At 46.9% G+C, this 21,554-nt stretch overlaps 1 protein-coding gene across 1 annotated transcript in view; it reads right to left on the bottom strand.

The window, feature by feature from the left end:
* Positions 1-10,806: 10,806 nt before the first annotated feature.
* Positions 10,807-21,554, bottom strand: part of CDR2 (cerebellar degeneration related protein 2) — a 113,748-nt gene continuing 103,000 nt past the window's right edge. Inside the window, exon 5 of the mRNA XM_085629039.1 lies at positions 10,807-13,483. Within this exon, the coding sequence (XP_085485165.1) occupies positions 12,622-13,483 (862 nt within the window). The 3' untranslated portion in view covers positions 10,807-12,621. The remainder of the gene's footprint in view (positions 13,484-21,554) is intronic.

Genomic DNA, 21,554 nt, shown 5'->3' with positions numbered 1-21,554 from the left:
AGGTATCCGAACCCTTGCAATCCAGCGATTGCGCTTAACATATTTTTACAGAACAAGGGAACCCAATAGGTAGTTGAGGACCTTGGGTAATTGATGATTTTAAGCAAACAGTGGTCCTCAATTTGGTTTAAGGAATGGGGGGGATGAATATAGTACAGAATCGAAACTATATTTTTAGGAATGTCCAGCCGGACATCCAATTTAATTCTTCAATGAAAAAAGATAACAATACTCAACAGTAAAACAGAGGTGGGACACAGTCCTGTATCCGTAGGGGGAAGAAAACAAATACAGAGCAAACAAACAATACAGGCAGGACAAGCAGAGCTTAATTACGAAATCCAATGTTTTAAGCTTTTCTTTCTACAAACAGAAACGAACACGTTGCTCGTATATCTGCACGCTTCTCTGGCCCTTCCGCTCACTCGTTCATTGCAACTGAGGACGCCGCGCGATAACGGTAAGCACCTGAATCTCCACCCCATTTTGGCTCACTCATAAATTGATCCCTTGAGGTAACTGTAATCTTCCCCTCTAGTGTAATTTCACGGATCCGTTTTACCCGCAATTCTATCATGATTGCCTACCTACCCCGGAACTGTTTACATTGACCATGGACCGGAGCTAGAAATCCCTTTTGCCCGTCTCCATATTCTAACAGGTACCTGATCCGCATGCCGTCACCCTGGCTTTTTTCCCCCTTCCCTCCTCACTCGCTCCCTTGCCTTAATTGGTTCCCTTCCTTCCCCAGCGGCTGTCGCGGTCCCAGCCGCACACGCCAGCATATTTCCAGACCTTTTGGCACCTCCAGACGTTTATTTTATTCTGGCACATGACCACGCCGTCTGTTCCTGGTAAGCGTACACTTGGACACCGTCTGTGTAATTTCCTTGCGGCCACACGTTACGCTCAAAAGTAAGACTCCTCCACCGGCGTTTAACTAATGCCTGCCAACCCTTGGATTCCAGATCGTCTTATTTTAGTTCACTAGCTCACTCGTTTGCATTCTAGCAACTGCATGAAGTCACATGTAGCATGTGCACTGAACACCATGACGGTAATTTATTCCGCGCTGCCATATTCTGGTCCTAAATTTTCCCTTCTCTCTCTTCCTTCCTTTCATTTTTCCATGTTTTTCCCCAGGCAATTCCTTTAAACACCAGGCTTGTTCATTGTCTCGTCCTGATGATGATCCTTGTATCCTTGTAATAGGATCGAAACGTCGTCGACCCCAATCTAGACAGCATGCACATCAGTCCATTATGAAAAAAAGTGCACTGTTTGTAGAAAGAAAAGCTTAAAACATTGGATTTCGTAATTAAGCTCTGCTTGTCCTGCCTGTATTGTTTGTTTGCTCTGTATTTGTTTTCTTCCCCCTACGGATACAGGACTGTGTCCCACCTCTGTTTTACTGTTGAGTATTGTTATCTTTTTTCATTGAAGAATTAAATTGGATGTCCGGCTGGACATTCCTAAAAATATAGTTTCGATTCTGTACTATATTCATCCCCCCCATTCCTTAAACCAAATTGAGGACCACTGTTTGCTTAAAATCATAAAAACTTAGTAAGCAGATCTTGTAACTTGCGGATGGTAACTGAAGGCGACTGTGCGGGGAGCATCTGAAACAAGTACAGGACCCTCGGCAACACAGTCATCTTGACCGCCGCGAGCCGCCCATACCAGGCCAAGGCGAGACCAATCAGATAGCGATTTAGTGGTTTGCTCCACCAATAATTTATAATTAAGGTGGGCAATCAATGAGGCCAAGTGAATCCCCAGATAGGAGATATCAGAGTGCACCTACTGGAAGGCAAAGTCCCGCTGCAGATCACCGACTTCCTCTTCAGGGATAGAAAGGTTAAGCACCAGCGATTTTGAAAAATTGACTTTAAATCCTGCAACCGATCCAAAGTCGTGGAGCTCTCGCATCAAATACCGCAAAGAGGTGCACGGGTGGGTAAGAGAGAGAATAACATCGTCCGCGTAGAGACTAATTTTATGAATGTCGGCGCCGAACTTAAGGCCCTCGACATCCGGATTCGACCGTATGCGCTGGGCAAAGGGCTCCATATAGAGCGCGAATAACAGTGGAGACAAGGGGCACCCCTGTCTCGTCCCTCTATTGATGGAAAAGGGGGAAGACCGGCAACCATTCACCCTCACCGACACCATAGGGGCGACAGAGACAGTGCACCCAGCGAAGGAAGTGTTGCTTGAAGCCAAAAGTACGCAGGACCTCGAACATATAGTCCCACTCCACCTGATCAAAGGCCTTCTCGGCGTCAATGGAAAGGAGACAAGCTTGGGTCCGAGACTGATGGACCAAGTCAAAAAGATGGAGAAGACGCTTGGTGTTGTCCCCTCCCTGGCGCGTAGGAATGAACCCTGATTGATCCGGGTCTATGATGCCATCCATCAGCGGACTGAGACGAGCCGCCAGAATGCCCGCGAACAATTTGGCGTGGATATTTAAGAGGGAGATTGGCCTATACGAGCCACAGTCTTCCCAGGTTTAAGGATAACCATAATCGCAGCTTCCGACATAGTGGGGGTCACCTCCCCCGTCTCCAGAAAAGAGTTAAAAAAGACACGTTAAAAGTGGAGCCAGCTCAGCACAGAATGTCTTAACCCCTTGCATGCCCGCCCCTTTCCCCGCCCAGTGCCGCGCCTTCCATTAGCGGGCGGAGTTCATGACGAGCTGGACTCGTCATGGGCACAGCGCCACCGCAGCCCATGACGAGTCCAGCTCGTCATGGGCACTGAAGGGGTTAAAAAACAAAGCGGAAAAACTGTCAGGGCCAGGCGATTTGGTTACCTTAAGGCGAGCTATCGCCGATATGACTTCCTCAATACGGATGGCAGACTCCAACGCATCAGCAGAGGTCGCGGACAGCGGTGTGATATGGCAGGAGGCAAGGTAGGCCTCTCGTTCCGCCGGACCGGTCACCTCTCTGGTATACAAGCGCTGATAAAACTTCCGGAAAGAATCCAAAATAAGGGCGTCAGTAGACTGCTCCACCGCCAGAGTGTCCCGAATGGACTGGATCGCCGCTCGGAGCCTATGGGCTAATAAACGCCCCCCCACTAAGGTAAAATTTATGCCACAGACGCAACAGCACATATTCGGCCCTGTCGAGATCCAGGTGTTTCAGCATACGCCGCTTCATTTCAAGCTCTCTCCACACCCTGGGCGCTCTGATGCGCTTATGCATGGACTCCAGGGCCCCCACCTCACGCTCCAACTCCGCGCGCTTATCCCTACGAAGACGCGCAAACGCAGCCGCCAGCGCAATGAACTCCATCCGTACCACCAGCTTGAGGGCTTCCCAAACCGCCGCCACAGAAATATTGCCCTGATCATTAACCGCCAAATAAGCAATGATCGCGTCGCGAATACGAGTAACCGTGGAGTCGGAACTGAGCAAAGAATTGCGCAGGTGCCATCCAGACGAAGAGGGACGGACCGTCGGAGAGCTGAGTTGCACAGAAATGAGGGCATGGTAGGACAGGGAGCGGGGAGTGATGGTCGCATCCGTCAGGTATGGCAAAAGGGAGGTAGAGGCAAAAAAAATTATCAGAGGGGGGCATAAGTTTTGTGCGCAGCAGAGTAGAAAGTATAATCGCGCTCGGTAAGGTGCTGTATGCGCCAGACGTCATGCAGACTGCCATCAATCAACCATCGTCTGCCCCCCGGCGAGAGAGCACCCTCCTGATGTGACCGCTGCCCTGACCTATCCAGACCCGCATCCATCACCACATTCAGGTGGTCCCCCACCCCCCCACTAATATCAGGGAATCAGGCGAGGCCAACACCTCAGAAAAGGCCATCTTTAGGAAAGACTCCTGATGCTCATTCGGGGCGTATGTTGACCCTACAGTGAAGCACACGTCCCCCCCATTGCACGTGAAGCGCCAGAAGTCTCCCCTTCAAGTCAGCAACCTGGGCGAGAATCTTACAATGAGAACGCGCACTAAAAAGAATGCCACCCCATGCTTCTTAGCCGCCCCAGAAGACCACACTTGCAGAGGGAACTGCCGATCCCTCATCCGCTTAAAATCTTTAGAGAGAAGATGAGTCTCCTGTAATAAACACACATCACCCCCGCGCCCTCCAGGAGGGATAGAATAGCTGAGCGTTTAACTGGATTATTTAAGCCCCGAACATTCAGACTCACCACTTTAATTAAGACTCCTACTCATGAAAGACAAGGGAGGAATAGTCAATTATCGAGCGCAAGAACCCAGCGCAAGGAGGCAGTCCTACCGACAATAATTCGGGGACAAACAGATCCCCACCCCAAAGAGGACTGATGCAGAGCCCCAACACATTCCCAAAAACAACCTTTGCCCCAACCCCCTCCCCTCACCCCCGACCCCAGAAGCAAAAAACACCCCAAACATAGAAAAGACACTGCAAAACACAGAATCCAAAGGCCCCGAAAGGGGACAACAGTGTCATGTAGCACAAATGATGTGGGGAACGTGGAATCCAGGAGGACGACACCTCGGCACGAAGGCCAGCAGCCATCCAACCCCCACAAGGCAGTTGACGACAAACACCCCCAGACAAGGACCTTATTCCCACCCCCTCCGGCGCCGCAAGAGAAAGTCCACCTGATGCTAGCTATAGAAAGTTCATGGAGCGCCGTTGCTGTCTGTCACCTGCGCCACCGAAGTAACCGCCGCATCCCGCTCCAGAAGACTAGTGGACACATCGGGCCGCAAGGACCGGGGGGGAGCGGCCCACCCGCTGCCAGCCATCCGAGCATAGACGTTGCCACGAAGGCGCGCCAGCTACCCCAGCCGGGGAGGAGGGACGCTCCAGCCCCAGAGCCTCATAAGCTGCAGTCAATGAGCAGAGCTGATGGAGTTTACCCTGGTGTTTAAAAATAAGACGGAAGGGATGACCCCACGAGTAAGGAATGTTGTTCTCGCGCAGGTGAGTAGTGATGGGCTTGAACTCCCTGCGCTTCACCAGATTAGAGGCAGCTAAGTCCTGGAAGAGGGCCGGCTGGTGACCGCGGAACTGTACCGGATTAAGCTCACGAGCCTTGCGCAGAATCTGCTCCTTAAGCTGAAAATCATGCACGCAAACCAATCTGTCTGGTGGTGGAGCCCTCGGGCCCCTCTGCAAGCCAACCCGATGCACGCGATCCATCCGAATGTCCCGCTCCGTCTCCTCCCCGAGAATCTGCCGGAAAAGCTGAAGCACATAGTCTCGGAGATCATCCCCCTCACCTTTCCACGGCACTGCACGAATTCTAATGTTATTACGTCGGGACCGGTTTTCGAGGTCCTCGACGTGGGCATGCAAGTCGAGGTTTTGCTCCCTGAGACGGAGGACATCCTGCTGAAGTTGATGAATATCGTCTTCGCACCCTACGTTATGCTCTTCCACAGTGGCGACGCGGTCCCCGAGAGCGTCCACATCGCGACGCACTTCGCGAAGGTCAGAAGATAGCTGGGAGCGGAGTTCTAGAATGTCCTCCTTAATGGCCGAGAAGAGGTCGAGCATAAAGGCCTTGGTGGCCGGTTGGTCGCTGTCCTCAGACGATGGCGTAGGGGGAGACGACTGGGAGGAAGACTGTCCCGCGGACCGCTGCAGAGCGTCCTTCATGGTTCGATCTCAACGAGCCTTAGTGGAGGACATGACGGCAACGCGGGCCCCCCACCAAGCAGCCAAAGCAGCAAGGCCCACGAGGCTGAAGGAGCAGGCCTGCGCACCAACACCACCCTAGCCCGACTCCAGGACACCGGCGGGAACCAGCCCCCTCACCGGCCGCCAATGCGCGGCCAGTGCCCCTCAACCGTAAGGCAGTGTGCGGCCCACCGGTAGTGGCAGCAGAGGGTCCCAGTCCCCCGGACTCAGCCGGCCTCACCACCGATCCTCAACTGGAGCACACTAGGCAAAGAGCACCGCCCGCCGAACTGCAGGCCGAAAAGTGGGCCCAGAAGCCAGAGCCACCGGTCCCCCGCACCCTCAGTCAGACCCACCACACATAGGTAATGGCAGGGAACATACAAGGGGATCCAGGGCTCCGTCACACAAGATCACTGACAGCACAGGACCACGTGGAGCACCACCACCAGCGGCCGATGACAGGCCCTAGTCAGGTCCTCGGCACAACCCAGCAGCTCCAATCTCACCGTCCACCGAAATGCGGACCGATCAGGCCTCACCACCGGCCCCTCACTGCAGAGCCTCGGCCAGGGAGCACCGCCCGCCGAACTGCGGACTGAAAAGCAGTCCCAGGAGCCAAAGTCGCCGGCCCCTCGCGCCCTCAACCAGACTCTCTGGCACTCAGGCAAGGGCAGGGAACTCTCCAGTATCCCCCAACGCGCTGCTACACAAGTGCACTGCCAGCACGGAAGCCAGGTGTAACACCGCCACCAGCGGCAGGCTACAGGGCCCCAGCCTGGTCCCCGGCGCCCCCCAGCAGCGACAACCCCACCGTCCGCCGATATGCGGACCGAGCAGAGCCCCCCCCCCCCCCCCCCAGCAGCCCGCACTCACCAGGGGCGCGTGGAAGCAATGAGGCCGATAAGGGCGCAAAGCCCCGCCGTGAAATCTTCAGCCCGTGCAGCAGGTCCGCCTCTCCACCCGCGCAAACTCCAGCCGGCGCAGGGGGCCCTCCCCAGGCAACACCGCTGACGATCCCAGGCCCAGCGGCAGCACCAGAAGAATCAAAGGGGCCGCCGGGTCGCAGCAATGCCGGGACCTGAGGGCCCCACCAGAATCACTGAGCAGCGTCTCTCCGCCAGGGAGCAGACCCAGAAGGCCTCAGGGTCCGCCAATCACAGCGCTCCCACTCGCAGGTCTCCCGCAGTGGCGGACGCCATACCAGCTCCTTCAGTCAGCAAATGGCAGCCACCACCGCGCGGACCTAGGTCACCGTGAACCGCCGCCGTCGCTCCTACCACCACCAGTGCCGATACCACAGTCACGCTGCCAGTGTCGTCAGACAGCGCCCAGGGGTGCCGCAGCTCCGATCTCCCCTCTCCGCCGTCCGGCACTGCTAGCAAGTCACCATCGAGGGGCTGCCGGGCCGCAGCGAGGCCGGGGCCGGGCAGGCCCGCTCGTCGCACAGGGTATCGCCGTTCCCCAAAAGAGGGGGTACCAGAGGCAGCATGCAAGTGATCCGCACGTAAGGGGGGCAGAGCAGGAGCGGATGGGCATCAGGGGCCTAGATATTCCGTGCAATGACCGGTGGTGCCGGAGAAACAAGTCTCTCTCGGCCGCCATCTTAGCCACGCCCCAGCACTGGACCTTTTACAAGTGGTGTTACACTGTCTGCTTTATCTTGGCTCTCAGCACTGTTTTTTAAAAAGTTTTTTTTATTTGCAGCGTGGTCCGATTTCACTTTAGCGGCCGCGATCTTTATGCAATTAATTTGCAGCCCCCCACGTGTGCGCTCAGAAAATACGTGGGTAGGTTGTAGGAGACCTGCTGGGCATGGAGTGACACTTTGGTAAGCATGGTACATTTATAGAGGATCGCGGGAATCCCTCGGATAACAGTCAGGTAGGATCCTTACGTTTCTATTTCCTGCATACGCTTCAATTCCCTGTCCCAGACTAATATATTTTAAGAGCGTCAGCATATGTTTCCCCAGGGCGTAGTGCGATTTTCTCCAAAGTGCATCATATGCATGTGCTCTACAGATGTTACTCAGCAACTGGGCGTATTCTGATATATGTATGTGCACCAGCTACTTGGAGCTATTCAGATTTGTTGCGAATACCCTTTCATCTAGTCTGGTAAGATAAAATGCCATTGTAGGTCATATTAATAATTTACTTCATTTTCGCGCTATGTATAAAACAGTAATATTTATCTAATGCACTAGGTGTTGACATTGCTAGTGGACTCACTGTGCTCTTCGATTGGTGGTTCCTAGTTTGTATTTAGTCATAATGTACATACAGGCTATTTTCGTTGAGTAGGGATGCAGTTGAAATGAAGCAAGGATGCAAATTACTATTTTTCTGAAAGTGAATGGATCATTAGACACGTACTGCCCATGTCTAACAATCTGTATCTTCATAGAAGAGTTTTGGGTTCACAGGGAGAAGGTGTGAACTGGAGTTGTTTTCAGGTAAACATGTTTGCTCAATGCCGCGCCTCCCCGGCTCCACCTGCAACCCCAAGAGAATATTTTCATGTTCCTTACTTTATGTTACTTGGTTTTACTGAAGGACAGTTGTGTGCGCTTCACAAAGTCTAGATAGAAACAAACGCTATGTGTGATAGGATGAATTAACATATTATGTTTGCCAGATTTAACCCACTGGCTGTAAAATAGTCTATGTTGTCTAAATTGAGAGCATGGAGGTGCACAGTGTTCATATTGATAGAGGGGACATGTTTTGGGGGTGAGAAGATTATGGCTGTGAGGGATTTCATGTGTACAATGGAAAACTGGTCAAAAATCTCACTTCAAAAGCTAAAATGCAGTCTGTAAGAGCATTTTTGAAGGGTCCACGTAGGAGCGCCCGAGACCCTCATCTTGAGGATCTTAATGTGAATTAGTAGTGGAAGGGTGAACTCGCTCCCGGTTAGCTTTTTCACTGAAGACTTTGTCACACTCGTTGGTTTGAAAACTGTAGGAATATTAGACATCACTCTTTGGATTAGCAATCTATAGCTTGAACTTTCTCTTCTGCTATTTTTTTAGGTCAAGCCTAGTGGCAGCGCACATGCCCTGCTCGCTCTGCGGGGCATGCTGTATTAGGGTACACACTAGAAGCCCCGGCCACTCTCCGCCCATATTTGTCATTGGCTTGGAGTCATTGTCCATAAATGCTGGCTTCTGATTGGTAAATAGGCTTGTTAGTTCCACCTTGTCTCCATTTGTTACCACCCATATGGGCTAGAGCTTTTACTGGTGGCGTTACACGTTCTGCTTTATCTTAGCACTATTTTGTTGAATTTTTTTTATTTTTTATTTGCAGCGCGGTCTACTTTCACTTTAGCGGCCGCGCTTCTTTAATTCATTTGCAGCCCCCCACGTGTGCGCTTGTGCCTCCCTCTGCCCCTGAATTGTTGCCTAGTAAATGGTTAAACACTTCATTCTCGTCTCAAATAACATGGTGACATGGTGACATCCAGGTTTCTTTTTGAGGCATTGTTTCAAATTGATGTATTAGTTACAGTAAAAGGAAAGTCAATGATGGCAAGAGACCGGCACAATCTCAAACAAAACTAAACACGGCCGTTTTGACTACTCAACTCTATAAAAGTGAAATCCCATGTATGCTGACCCCGGTACTAAATGTAAATGTACCGGGGTCTGCGGATGTCTCGTATAAAGCATTGTAACCGACTGATGAGCGTTTAAGTCACGTGCAGTCACTGACAGCTGTGCAACCTGGCACGAACGAACAGGGGCAAGGACATGAAAGAAATACTTCAGTGCCAACGCATCTGTAGAACCAGGGCACCAGGGTAAACAAGCATTTGCAATTAAATAGGTCTCGCATTTACACAAGTTTAAGCTATTGGCATTGTAAATGACAATGTCTTTTATTTAGGTTTTAAAAACAAAAAAAAATAAAAGGCATTGTCATTTACAATGTCAATAGCTCAAACTTGCGTAAATGCGAAACCTATTGTATTGCAAATGCTTTTTTAAATATTTATTTTTGAATGGAAGACCTTTAGTTTGTTCGTAACAGCTAAAATGCAGGATGTTGGTTTTGTTGAATGATAAGTATCTGGAGGGCTTCTGTGCTTTACCTTTTTTTCTGTTAATGCGGAATGTCCTCCTTGGCCTCTGTCATTTTTTTTCTTTACAGTGGGTGATCTGGTACCTCACCTCCTTGCCCCCAGCCTCTGATATTTTCCCACCTACTAGTGTTTCATTTAAGCAGAGCAGTGTGGGCGGGAAAATGTACAAACCGAGTAAGGGGCAGGAGGGCTGCACACCTTAGCATTCACCAACTGGAATCAGACGTCCAGCCGTGTAGGCTTTTGTTCAAGAGCTCAGTGGGATGAGAAGTGCTCCAAAAACAGATGCTCACTGGCCATCACAATATCATCAAAAAGGTTGGGTATGCAGGCAACAGTGAGGGGCTCACTCATACTCACCTCTAATCTGCCATCCAGCATCAGGAACCCTCTTGCAATGAGAGAGTTGCCATTGGGTTTTCTGGATCAACAGTACTGGTGCCAACGAGGAAGTCTCGCCAGTGATATAGAGGATGCCTGTGTTAGGTTAGCCATTAGTACTGAGATGCATACCTTCAGGTCCTCCTATCTATTTTCCGGCATGGTGTTAAGCCATAATGCCACGCCTCACTACTAAATAATTTCATTCTAATTAGAACCCTGTGTGGAATGCACACATTATATTTGTTCAATGGGTGAGAGCCAATAGCATTTGGGTGAATGCAGTCAGGCATTAACTGCTTCTAATTGCTCTTCTCATGGATTGCGTGTCACCAACTTTGGTTTAGGGCCGTAACTAAGTAGCAGGCAATTAACATGGATAAAGCTCTATTGAAAGGGAGTTTAAAAGCGTGAGCATAGGGCACTAATGCTGTAAAACAAGGTGGCATGAACCTGATATCATGCTAGACACCTTCCCACACACAGGAATTTGTAAATAACACAGGAGAAGAAAATTAAATCATCTTAGCTAATCAGGCTGATAGCACCGAAGTATGAATGTGTGTTCTGCAAAGCAGAATTACTACCAGATACAGATGGATAAATAACCTCCGAAAATAAGAATGCATATTTCATACTGGTTTACAATGTTCACAATACCATGCACACAAAAGATAATGTACTGCAAGACAAAGGCAAGTGGAGAAAATATATTTTTTACAGTAAGAAAACATTTCTCGAACAGTTACAAGAAAATGTTACCAGCATGTACATATTTGACAATACGGAAGCAAATGCACCGTTTTCTGACCAACCTTATACATCCCATAGCACAACTGCTATGTATATTTACATATATAAACACTCATATATTTAAAGTAATTTAATCTCTTTAAATAATAAAGGAATTATTTCTAAATAGATTTAGCCTATCTACATGTGTCCTTTGGATTCCCTATCAATACTGCTCATGAGAAACCAAAACATCTATAAATTGTCTTCTACCTAACGAAAATGCAGGCAGGTACTATTTACTAAGGTGCCTGGCATAACGCCCAGAGCAACCCATAAAATGAGTGCAGGCACTAAAGTCCATTATATTAGTAAATACATCTTCAACAATGCACTATAGTCCATTATATCCGTAAAGTATCTTCTACAGTTGATATGGGCACCTTATCTCGGTAGCTCACTTGCACTTTTCATGCATACAAAGGCACTCCTTATCTCTGAAGTTACACAACCCCGGCACAGCTAAACGTCTCAGATTTAGTTCCTTATTTGTTCAGTACCTTTGTCTAGTACAGTGATCTAATCTTGCTATGAGACTGACGTCTAAACCTTTCTTCATAAAAGTGTACTCCATATTTACAGAACTGGTTGCAATCATTTCAAATGAAAACCTTTTTTTTCCCCCATTAAGTACTACACTTCTAAGCTGAAAAATCAATTTTCCAAGTGCCTACTCTAGTGTTGTGTGCTCTCAATCACCCTACATTACAGTGAAACGGTCTTGGACCCGAGTGTTATCTTTAAACCCAGCTACTGTTAGATATAGTGTTTAGTGAACTAATAGTTCCATTGATGAAACGTCTACAGAACCAAATACAAGCCTGAATTGCATCCAAGTGAGGTAGTAGTGCCATTTCCAGTACAGCAGGTATAAAACAAAAACCAAAATGTTCCAACCATGGTGCGCTTCTCACTCAAAGGGGAATGGAGCTTTAAAATAAAAAAAAAAATCTTTGACAAATCCTAAAATAATGCACCACCTCATGGTCCCACTTAGGAAGATTTTCACGACAGCCAATGAAATATCAAACTGCCTGTGAAAAATTAGGCAACCATTGTTGGTCAACATCAAAATGCACGAATTACAAAGGATGGCTGAACATAGTCCATCTTCTGTAACTTCAGTAAAGAAGCATCATATTAGATCTTAACAGGGCCTATACTACGTAAATTTATTATCTACTGCCGATTACATAAATTCTTTTCCCTTGTCAATTTGGCCACATAAGCATAAAACGGGCAAAGTGCACAATGCTGAACAAAGTACGCACCGTCTTAGTTTCTTGTAGGAATTAACAGAATTGTAGATGGACACAGCATAATTCCACAAACACTGAACATCTCTACCGGATGCAGATGCCAATGAATTTTTTTCCGGTACTAGTCAAAATAGCTTTTTTTTTAAGTTTAAAATTACAATGATGGTCCACAGTGAAAATCCAGTTTCATATTGAAGCTGTTAATTTCAGTCAGTCAAATATACGAATGCTATTTGCTGGCCGTTGTAGCAGTGAATTCTTACCCAAAGACGTACTTGCCAAACAGTAAAGCACATAATGCACATTTCAGGCAGAACACATATATAAAGGACAAAATGTGAGGTCACATCATGTGACCATTTCAACGATGCTTCAAAACACTACCCACTTTTTTGAAGCTGGCAACAGAAAATACCTAATCTGAAAAGAAAAGTTGATTTGTGCAAGTATCCATTAACTTCAGGGGGTTGAAGGCTGGGGAGAAAAATATTTGAATTTTTTTCTCTGTTCTCGGATTTCTTCCTTTGTTTTGTTGATGCCGTTGAAAATTTGTTGAAAGAGAGCTTTGTATTCGGGTTGCGTGCTGAAGGGTGACCCAACTAGCACTGCTTTTGACTCGTGGCTGCTTGTTGCAAGGTCATCGGGCGGGGAGGCGCCTGCAAGGCTGTCTTTGGAAGTCCACCTTGAAGTCTGCACAGCCTTGTGGCTCAAGGAATCTTCACCGATTTGACGCCTTTGAAGGAGCTCCTCATATTTAACCTTGAGTGCACTATACTGAGCATCCACTTCATTGAGCAGCGATATTCCCCTCTGCTTCACAGCCTCCGCCCTCCTAGCACAGGTCTCTTCATGATCATTTACAATTTCTTCTGCTGTGATGCTGCCAAGAAACTGCTCACTTCTTTCTATGATCTCTTTATCAAGCTCGGTTATACCAAACTCCTCTGAAGGCACTAGGTTGTCATTTTCTGAAGGTTCCCTATAAGAAACAAAGGATTCGGGAACCAGTTCCTCGATGGCACTCATGAACATGTTCTCCGATTTGCAGATCTGTCTCATCTCCGCCACTTCGGATTCAAGCTCCTTTGCTCGAGCTCTGTATAATTCAGAGTCACACAGCCTTTGCTCAAGTTCAGAGTTTTCTCCAATCATGAGATTATACTCCCCTTCAATATTTTCCCTCTTTTTTCTTTCCACGCCCAGTTGAGTCTTCAACTGCTTTAATGTCTTTTTCAGGTTATCATTTTCATCTTCCAAAGGGCTTGGCTGACTTGGAAGTGAAGTAATTTTTTCTGCGAACACATGATCGTAAACAAAATACCTACGGAAATAAAGAAATCTCATGTGAAAATTGTGATTCTATTTGTACTATTTGTTTAGAAAGAGTAAATAAAATGCTGTTCAAAATAAAAAAATAAAAACGTTTTTTACCATCATAAAATGTAAATCTATACTTGTTAACATTTTTTGGGGTCAGATACTATCACAATAAAGACTATTTACTCTTAGTCCCTAGAGCACTTTAGACTAAATTCTAGTTAAGTATGCAACAATATTGACGCCAAAAAATGAAAGGCGTAACGCCTAGTTACTAGGGTAAACCCAAATCTCTTGGAGTTAATCATTACCAACACTTGGGTGAATGACAAGGTGACAAACCTATGCATACAACTTTAGTAGTAATATGACCATGTACCATACCGTACACCTTAACAATGCCCTTTCAGTCTGGCACTGTTGCCGAGATATCTTCAGACCTGAAACTGAGAGTGGAGGATGAGCTTTGGCAATGTAAGACCAACCTATGAATTATACATGTTGATCCGCTATGCACGCCACGTTTCTTCCACATCTCTCCACTTGTGGGAACACAGCATCTGCCAGTGGGTAACACAGGTGAATGGCAGATTTCAAGCAAAACAGATTATAAACAACAACTTAACCAAAGTAGACATCTACTCTAGAATTCCCTTTCTGGCACAGATTGGGTTTAGCACCTAACCGTGCTGAGGAGGGCCAGGACAGACAAGGCACTCCAAGAGAGTACAGCTTGGAACCATTGTTGGTGTTCAAGTGCAGCAGAGGATTGTTGTGGAGATGGGACATAATGAGGCTGTACCCCGGTTTTCAGACAGCTCGCATTACCTTGCAGTCCGCCCATCCACTAGTCCAAACATGACCACTGCAGCTGTTCCAGCTCTACTTTTACCCAGCTCAACCTGCCCTAGGATGGGCTTTTGTACATTTATGGACAAAAGGGGCAAACCACATCTATGCTAAATATATCATAAATGAGCGTTGACCTAATCATATGAACCAGCATTTGTGATATAATGAAAGCACAAATGGGTGTTCATATATGTACACACAGTAATTCTATGGCACACTGAACAGGATAAAAACAATACATCGGCTGCGGAACAAAAGTGTACGGATAGTTCTAATGTAGCTCTTTTACTTTTTCATCTCCCTTTCAGCACTGTCTTTCTAACAAGGCCACCCCCTGAATGCAGTCAAATTGCGGGCTTATTGCGTCAAGCCCTTACCCCCGATTAGAATTCGATTAATTGGCTCCCCTACGAAGCAAGAATTCAACTAAAAATTGCATCCATAACCCACAAAGCTCTACATTTCAATACCCCAAGCTACCTCGATCAGAAGCTTGAACTATTCAGGAGGTTCAGATCCTCTAGAAGCGCCAGGACTTTACTGCTGAAATCACGGAGAAGTCAAAAAGAAAACCTACAACAGAGCCTTCTCTGGCATGGCAGTTCCGAGAATTTGGAACTCTCTCCCCGTGAAATAAAACTGAATCCTTCAACTACATTGTTCAAGAAAGAAGTTAAACTATTATTTATGAACACATTTGTGTCCTAGGCCAGAGGATCTCCTCTCTCCGAGCATATGATTACTTGTCAACTACACTCATGACTACTGCTTGCTTGTTATGCTATTGTCTTTTTGATCTATCTGTTTTAACACTGTGGTGACACCTCCCTCATCTGGGGAGTTGCCTGATCTTGTACTGTTCTAGATTATGACATTATTACTACTACTTGCCAGTTAAGCAATTGTCTTTTTAAAATAAATCTATTTGTCTTAACATTGAGGTTCACCGCACTCATCTGGGGTGTTGACTTATCCTGTATGGTTGTACTGTTCTAGATTATGACATTATTACTACTACTTGCCAGTTAAGCAATTGTCTTTTTAAAATAAATCTATTTGTCTTAACATTGAGGTTCACCGCACTCATCTGGGGTGTTGACTTATCCTGTATGGTTCTAGATTATGACATTATTGGTTCTACATGTGTCTGCTCTTTATCATTTGTAAAGAGCTCAGATACCCGAGAGTGTCATGTTCGGGCTAGATCAATCCTTTCAAATAAATAAACAGAAAATCAACATACTTGTTGCCAGAGTGGCTGTAGCTGAATTCCACTCCTGCACTGCGGGACAGGAACAGCCGGAATTGGGTCTCATTCTGGGCATTATATTCTGATGACCGCAGAAAGTAATGAGTGCACAGTACTTGGGAAGTAACAAATATGGCTGTACTACACAGATTTAATAGAGCTCTGTCTCTCAGGAGTCAATGGTGATTTTTTTTAGTGGTTAATAACCGTGCCCCATCATCCTTTGAGGGGTACCCCCTTGGATGCCATAGCAGTGAGAAATATAAAACCCCAAAAAGGGGCATGTAGGAATAAGAGATCATCAGATGTGAGCATTCATACAACCAAAACGTGGATAGATTTAAGTGTCAAATGTTTCTGAACTCCACTGATTCACAAACTTCATGACCTGCCCTTTGTCATTAGAACGAATCCTTATTCATCGATCTTTCTTCCCAAACCCTACAACATCAGCTGAGAGGACCCGACAAGCACAGAAAGTATGCAGGTGCATTACATTTTAAACGTACAGGACCAAATACATCCATTGAACAAACTATTCAGGTCTTTTGCCTGTTCGGTCAGCGGCACTCCTCTATCCAAGAAGGGTATTGCCCTCTGGCTCACGGCCAGCATTACGTTTTGCTACAAAAAAAAAGCAAAAGGCCCCTTAGATGTAGAGTAGGGTACGTTCCACCTAAGTCATGCAGGGGACAGCTGAATTTGATGCAGAAGTGCCACTTTTAGACATCTGCTGAAAAGCTATGTGGATAAGCAGACACACATTAATCAAACACTAATGTCTGGGCTTCAAGGCAGCACATGACTCTTTAGTGGTGCAAGCAGCCCAATGCAACTGGTTTAATGAAAGGTGAGCCTGCTTCCTGCTAACTATGAAATAAGATAAGCTGCTTGGTATTCCGATACAAACTTGTGGATCTATGAAACATCCAATGATGGACAAGAAATTACATACCTATAACTCCACTTCTCCAGCATTGGTATTTTTCAGATTCAACGGCGACCCTCTCCTCCCCAGTCAGAGGCTCAGTGAATACTAAACATTTCTTCACCCTGGTGCTATGGCCATTTTAACACTGTCTGTTGATATTTTAAAAAGTACTACTGGGGGATTCGAGCATGTGAATGTATGAAAGATTCAATGCTGGAGAATTGGAGATATACTCTGGAGCAAGTCAAACAATAAGTCATATCACACATATTTGCATTCTATTGATTATCCTGTGGCAGCTATGGGATGTCAATACGAACAAAAATGGTCTTATGCCTTTTCAGTCCTTTCCTCCTTTTGGACAACAGAAGCCAAGAAATCTGGATGCCTCCTTTCGCGTCTCAAACTGAGACTCAGGCTCTGATGGTGGGTGTGCCTCAGGGATCAGCATTGAGCCCTACACTGTTTAATGTATATCTTGCACCTCTGGCGGAAATAGCAGAGTCGATGGGTGCTAAAGTAATTTCATATGCAGATGACAACCAGCTTCTCTTCTCCTGTGGAAAGGGAGAGGAGCTAGACTGGGTATCCATCACAAACTGTCTCTCCAAGGTGTTTCAGTGGTTTGCTTTGCACCAGTTAAAACGCAACCGAGACAAGACTGATATCATGATTTTTGGGGCTTCTTCCCCTAATCTCTTGAGATCTTGCTGGCCAAAGAAGGCCCGGGCCCTCAACCAAATTCTGTAAGGAATCTAGGTATTAAATTGGATAGCGCCCTCTCCTTTCAACCTCAGATCTAGGCTCTGACCAGTTCCTGCTCTGGAATACGCCGGATGCTGAAAAGACTGGATTATGGTAATGCCCTACACCTTGGTTTCCCAGAGTACCTTCTGTGCAGATGACCACTGCGAGTGTTATTCCTCGCTTCCTACCCGATCTCTGCTATATCCTTTCCTTGTAGGCATCGGTAGAGTTAGTCTCTCGGTGCACGTTTGCCTGGCTCCACCTCTCCTTATGGGAGCCACATATTGGAAGGGCTAAGTGCCCATTTTTAATGATTTTGAGTGTTCTTTCCTCACTTGTCAATTTATTATTACTTATTTCCCAGTACTTTCCCTCAAAGGGGAGCCTGTGCAGGATAAGCAGGTTGCTGGGCCCTGGATTTGACCCCTTTTCTTTTGCCCACATTGTTTTTAGGACTGCGCTCCGGCATGCAGACACACCCACCCTCACATGCAGGGCTATTTCAAACCACCAGCAGTGTGTCCGTGCAGCCGGTCTGCCCCTGGTGTGCCAAATGCAAGCCGGTCTGCGCCCAGCACCGGAACCCCTGCCGGTTTCACTCCAGAAACTACAAACCTAATCACTTTCTCAGGGAAAGAACTTTTAGCTTTTAACAAATGTAGTAAAAATTTAAACCACTTGAACATGATTGGTTAGGTAAGAGTGAAGGCTGTAAGGGCTTTGGATTTCAGCTCACAGGCCCTTGCTCTCAGCCTAGCTCTCAGCCTAGCTCTCAGGATCAAGGCCTTAGTTTCCACTCTAAAAACATTCCTATGACGTTTACCTGCATTCTTGTGAACGCTCGCTCATTAGTAAAACAAGCCATAGAAATGACAGAATTAATTGACTCCCATAAGCTGGATATTACTTTAATTACTAAACCTGGGCTAATACATCGATGCCGGAACTTTTAATGGTGACCCCTGTAGGATATCCCTGCACAGACAAGACCGCCCATTAAAAAGAGGAAGAGGTTTACGCATTTTACATCGGGACAATCTCAGGGTCAAATTCTCGGGCATCCAGAACGAAGATTTAAAAGCCCTATCATTTAAGTTTGAATTGACAAAACACCAATCCTTTAGAGAATCCCTTATCTACTGCTCCCCAGAAATAGATTTTTAAATTCGATTAGTTCTCTCCTTGAGGACGACATCTGTAATACGGATTTTAAGGTCCTCGGAGATTTTAACTACCACTTGGAATCTCAGGTGGACAAAGATACCACTTCACTATTCAAAATCATGAATGCCTTTGATCTTCCCCAACTAATACAAGAACCTACCCACAGAGCTCAAGGATGCTTAAGAAAGGAAAATGCTACTTACCAGTATGCATCTGTTCTTGGCATGTAGAGCTGCAGAATATCATACTGTTGCATAGATCGCCATCTGGTGTTTGGCTCGGATGCTTGCACCTTGTTGTCTTGGAAGAAGTATTTTGTAGTCATGAGATAAGGGACTCCTCCCTTGGACGATAGTGCGCATGGGCATCGACTCCATCCTTCGATTGTTTTTCGCCATGATGGGAAATGATGGGAGTTTGTAAGAGACAGAAAAGATGTCCATGTGAATGCATCCAAGTAAGATCACACTGGAACAGATACAGGTACCGGGGAGGCGGGTGGGCGTATGATATTCTGCAGCTCTACATGCCAAGAAGCATTTTCCGTTCGAGGCATATGAGCTGCAGAATTCATACTGTTGCATAGACTGTACAGCAGTGTCTCCCCTAGCGGTGGTCACCTGTATTTGTTGCAGTGGTTTGGAAAAGTGTCTTAAGAACAGCCTGGCCTGTTGCTTCGCCTGCACGTCCACGCTATAGTGTTTGGTGAAGGTGTGTGTAGTAGACCATATCGCTGCTTTACAAATGTCCTCTAGGGGGAACGTTCCCTAAGAATGCCATGAAAGCCCCTAGTTTGCATGTTGAATGCGCTCTAGGGGGAATTGTTAATGTGCGTTTTGCCTCCTGGTAGCATATTTGAATGCATTTGACTAGCAAACTGGCGATTCCAGCTTGGAGATGGGATTTCCTTTATGAGGTGGCGAGAAAGCTACAAACAGTTGGTTTGTCTTTTTAAAAGGTTTAGTCCTGTCAATGTAATAAAGTAAAGCTCTCTTGACATCAAGTGTGTGAAGAGCTCTCTCTGCTACGGAGTCTGGGTTTTGGAAAAACACTGGTAACTCTACAGATAGATTAAGATGGAAAGCATGGTAAGAGTGGTTCTTGTAGGTTTAAAGCCTGGATCTCACTTACTCTTCCTAGAGAGGTGATTGCGACGAGGAAAGCTACTTTCCATGTATGCAATTCACATTTGTGTAAAGGCTCAAATGGGGGACCCATTAGTCTAGTAAGGACAATGTTTAGGGTCCACACCGGAGAGGGTGGCAGTCTGGGTATAATTATCCTTTTAAGGCCTTACATAAAGGCTTTTATTGCAGGTAGGCGGCGAGGACAGCCAGATGTAATCTTATGCATGAGTATGCAAGATTACATATTTGTAAATGCAGTAAATAGCAAATGATGATCTGAATGGAAGCATCTAGCGGGTCACTTTTGTTGTTCTTGCAGTAAATGACGAATCGCTTCCATTTGGCTGCATAGCAAGCTCTAGTAGTAGTGTGTCTGGCTTCTTTGATAATGTTCATACAGTCTGGTGGGAGGTTAAGGTAACCGAACTCTAGGACTTCCGGAGTCAGATTGCTAGATTCAGTTGTGCTGGATCTGGGTGTCTTATCTCTCTATGGATCTGTGTCAGCCGTCTTGGGGAGAGACGTAGCTTCTGGTGTGGAACTACTGAGAGTTCGAGGAGTGTTGTGAACCACGGTTGCCGTGCCCTTGTGGGAGCAACTAAGATCATTTTGAGAGACTGTTGATTGAGCTTGAGAACTACTAGCGGAATCAGTGGGAGTGGCGGAAAAGCGTACGCAAATCTGCCTGACCAGTTTATCCATATCGCATTGCCCTTGGACAATGGGTGTGGAAACCTGGCAGCGAAGGTTGGGCATTTTGCGTTTGCGTGTGTGCCAAACAGATCTATGTCTGGGTGACCCCACATGTGTAAAAATGGTTGAAGAACTTGAGGATGAAGTTCCCACTCGTGTAGCTGCTGTGTCTGATGACTCAGCAGATCCGCAAATCGGATTGTGCACTCCTGGAAGATGTTCCGCCAGAAGATACATGTTTTGCGGAATGGCCCATCTCCATATGCTAGGTGAGATGGCTTCAAAGAATGTGTTCCTCCTTGTTTCTGTATGTAGTACATTGTTGTCATACAGTCCGTGCGGACCAGGACAGCTTTGTTGAGGAGATGTGATTGGAATGACTAACGCTAGAAATATTGCCACTAATTCTAGCTGATTGATGTAGATCACTTTTTGTTGAGGGGTCCACCTGCCCTGAATTGTGTGGTTTAGGAGATGGGCTCCCCAGCAAGTGGGTGATGCATCTGTTAGTACTATCTGTGGGACTGGCTCTAGGAACGGCCGCCCTCTGAAAAGGTTCATTGTAAGGGTCATTATTTCCACCCCCAGGTCATCATCATCCTGTGGTGGTGGGGAGTATGAAGGAGATATGGGAGACTTTGGAGGAGAGGGAGGTTTAGAAGGAAGAACATGAGAAGATGGTCTTAATGGTGAAGTTGCACAATCTTTTTTCTTCACAGGCACTTCAGGGATGTGTGGGGTGCCCAATTTCCTCTTGTTCCGCGGGATATTGACAATATGACCTGTTTTAGGGTCCACATGCAATGTTTTTTGTTTCGGATCGATAGGATCCGGTCAAAACAGTTCTTCTCTTGAGCTTCTCCCTTCGGCGCCAACCTTTTCGGTTCCGAACGTGGTTTTGATTCCGGATCTGGAGCCTTCGAAGGGGTTTTTGAGTCCTTCAGCGTCGAGTCCGAATTCTTTTTCGGATCTGAAGGTTGTCGATTTTTATTCGGAGCGGAGGCCTTTTGCTCTTTCGGTGCCAGATTGCTCGGTGCCGTGGCCTGTTTGGGGACAGCGGGAGTAGGATGTGTTCCCGCTCTCAGCAGCGACGGTGTTTTTGTAGCAATGACATGCAGCTTGCTCGGTCCCGAGCCGCCAGAAGGCTTTCCCTTTGTCTTCAAAGACGGGCCCGGAGGCGGGGCTTCTGAAGTTTTGTTTCAGTCGCGACTGTGGCCTGCAGGCGAAGTCTTGACCGGAGCCTTTGTTTTGTTGGGTGGGGTTGGGGCAGGGGCAGTTGTACTCACTTGTTGACCTGGAGTGATGGAGTCAT

This window comes from Triturus cristatus, chromosome 10 (genome assembly GCF_964204655.1).
Source record: "Triturus cristatus chromosome 10, aTriCri1.1, whole genome shotgun sequence".
NCBI lineage: Eukaryota > Metazoa > Chordata > Amphibia > Caudata > Salamandridae > Triturus > Triturus cristatus.
The sequence above is the reverse complement of the archived record's forward strand: the minus strand, read 5'-3'. Positions and strand labels throughout refer to the sequence as shown.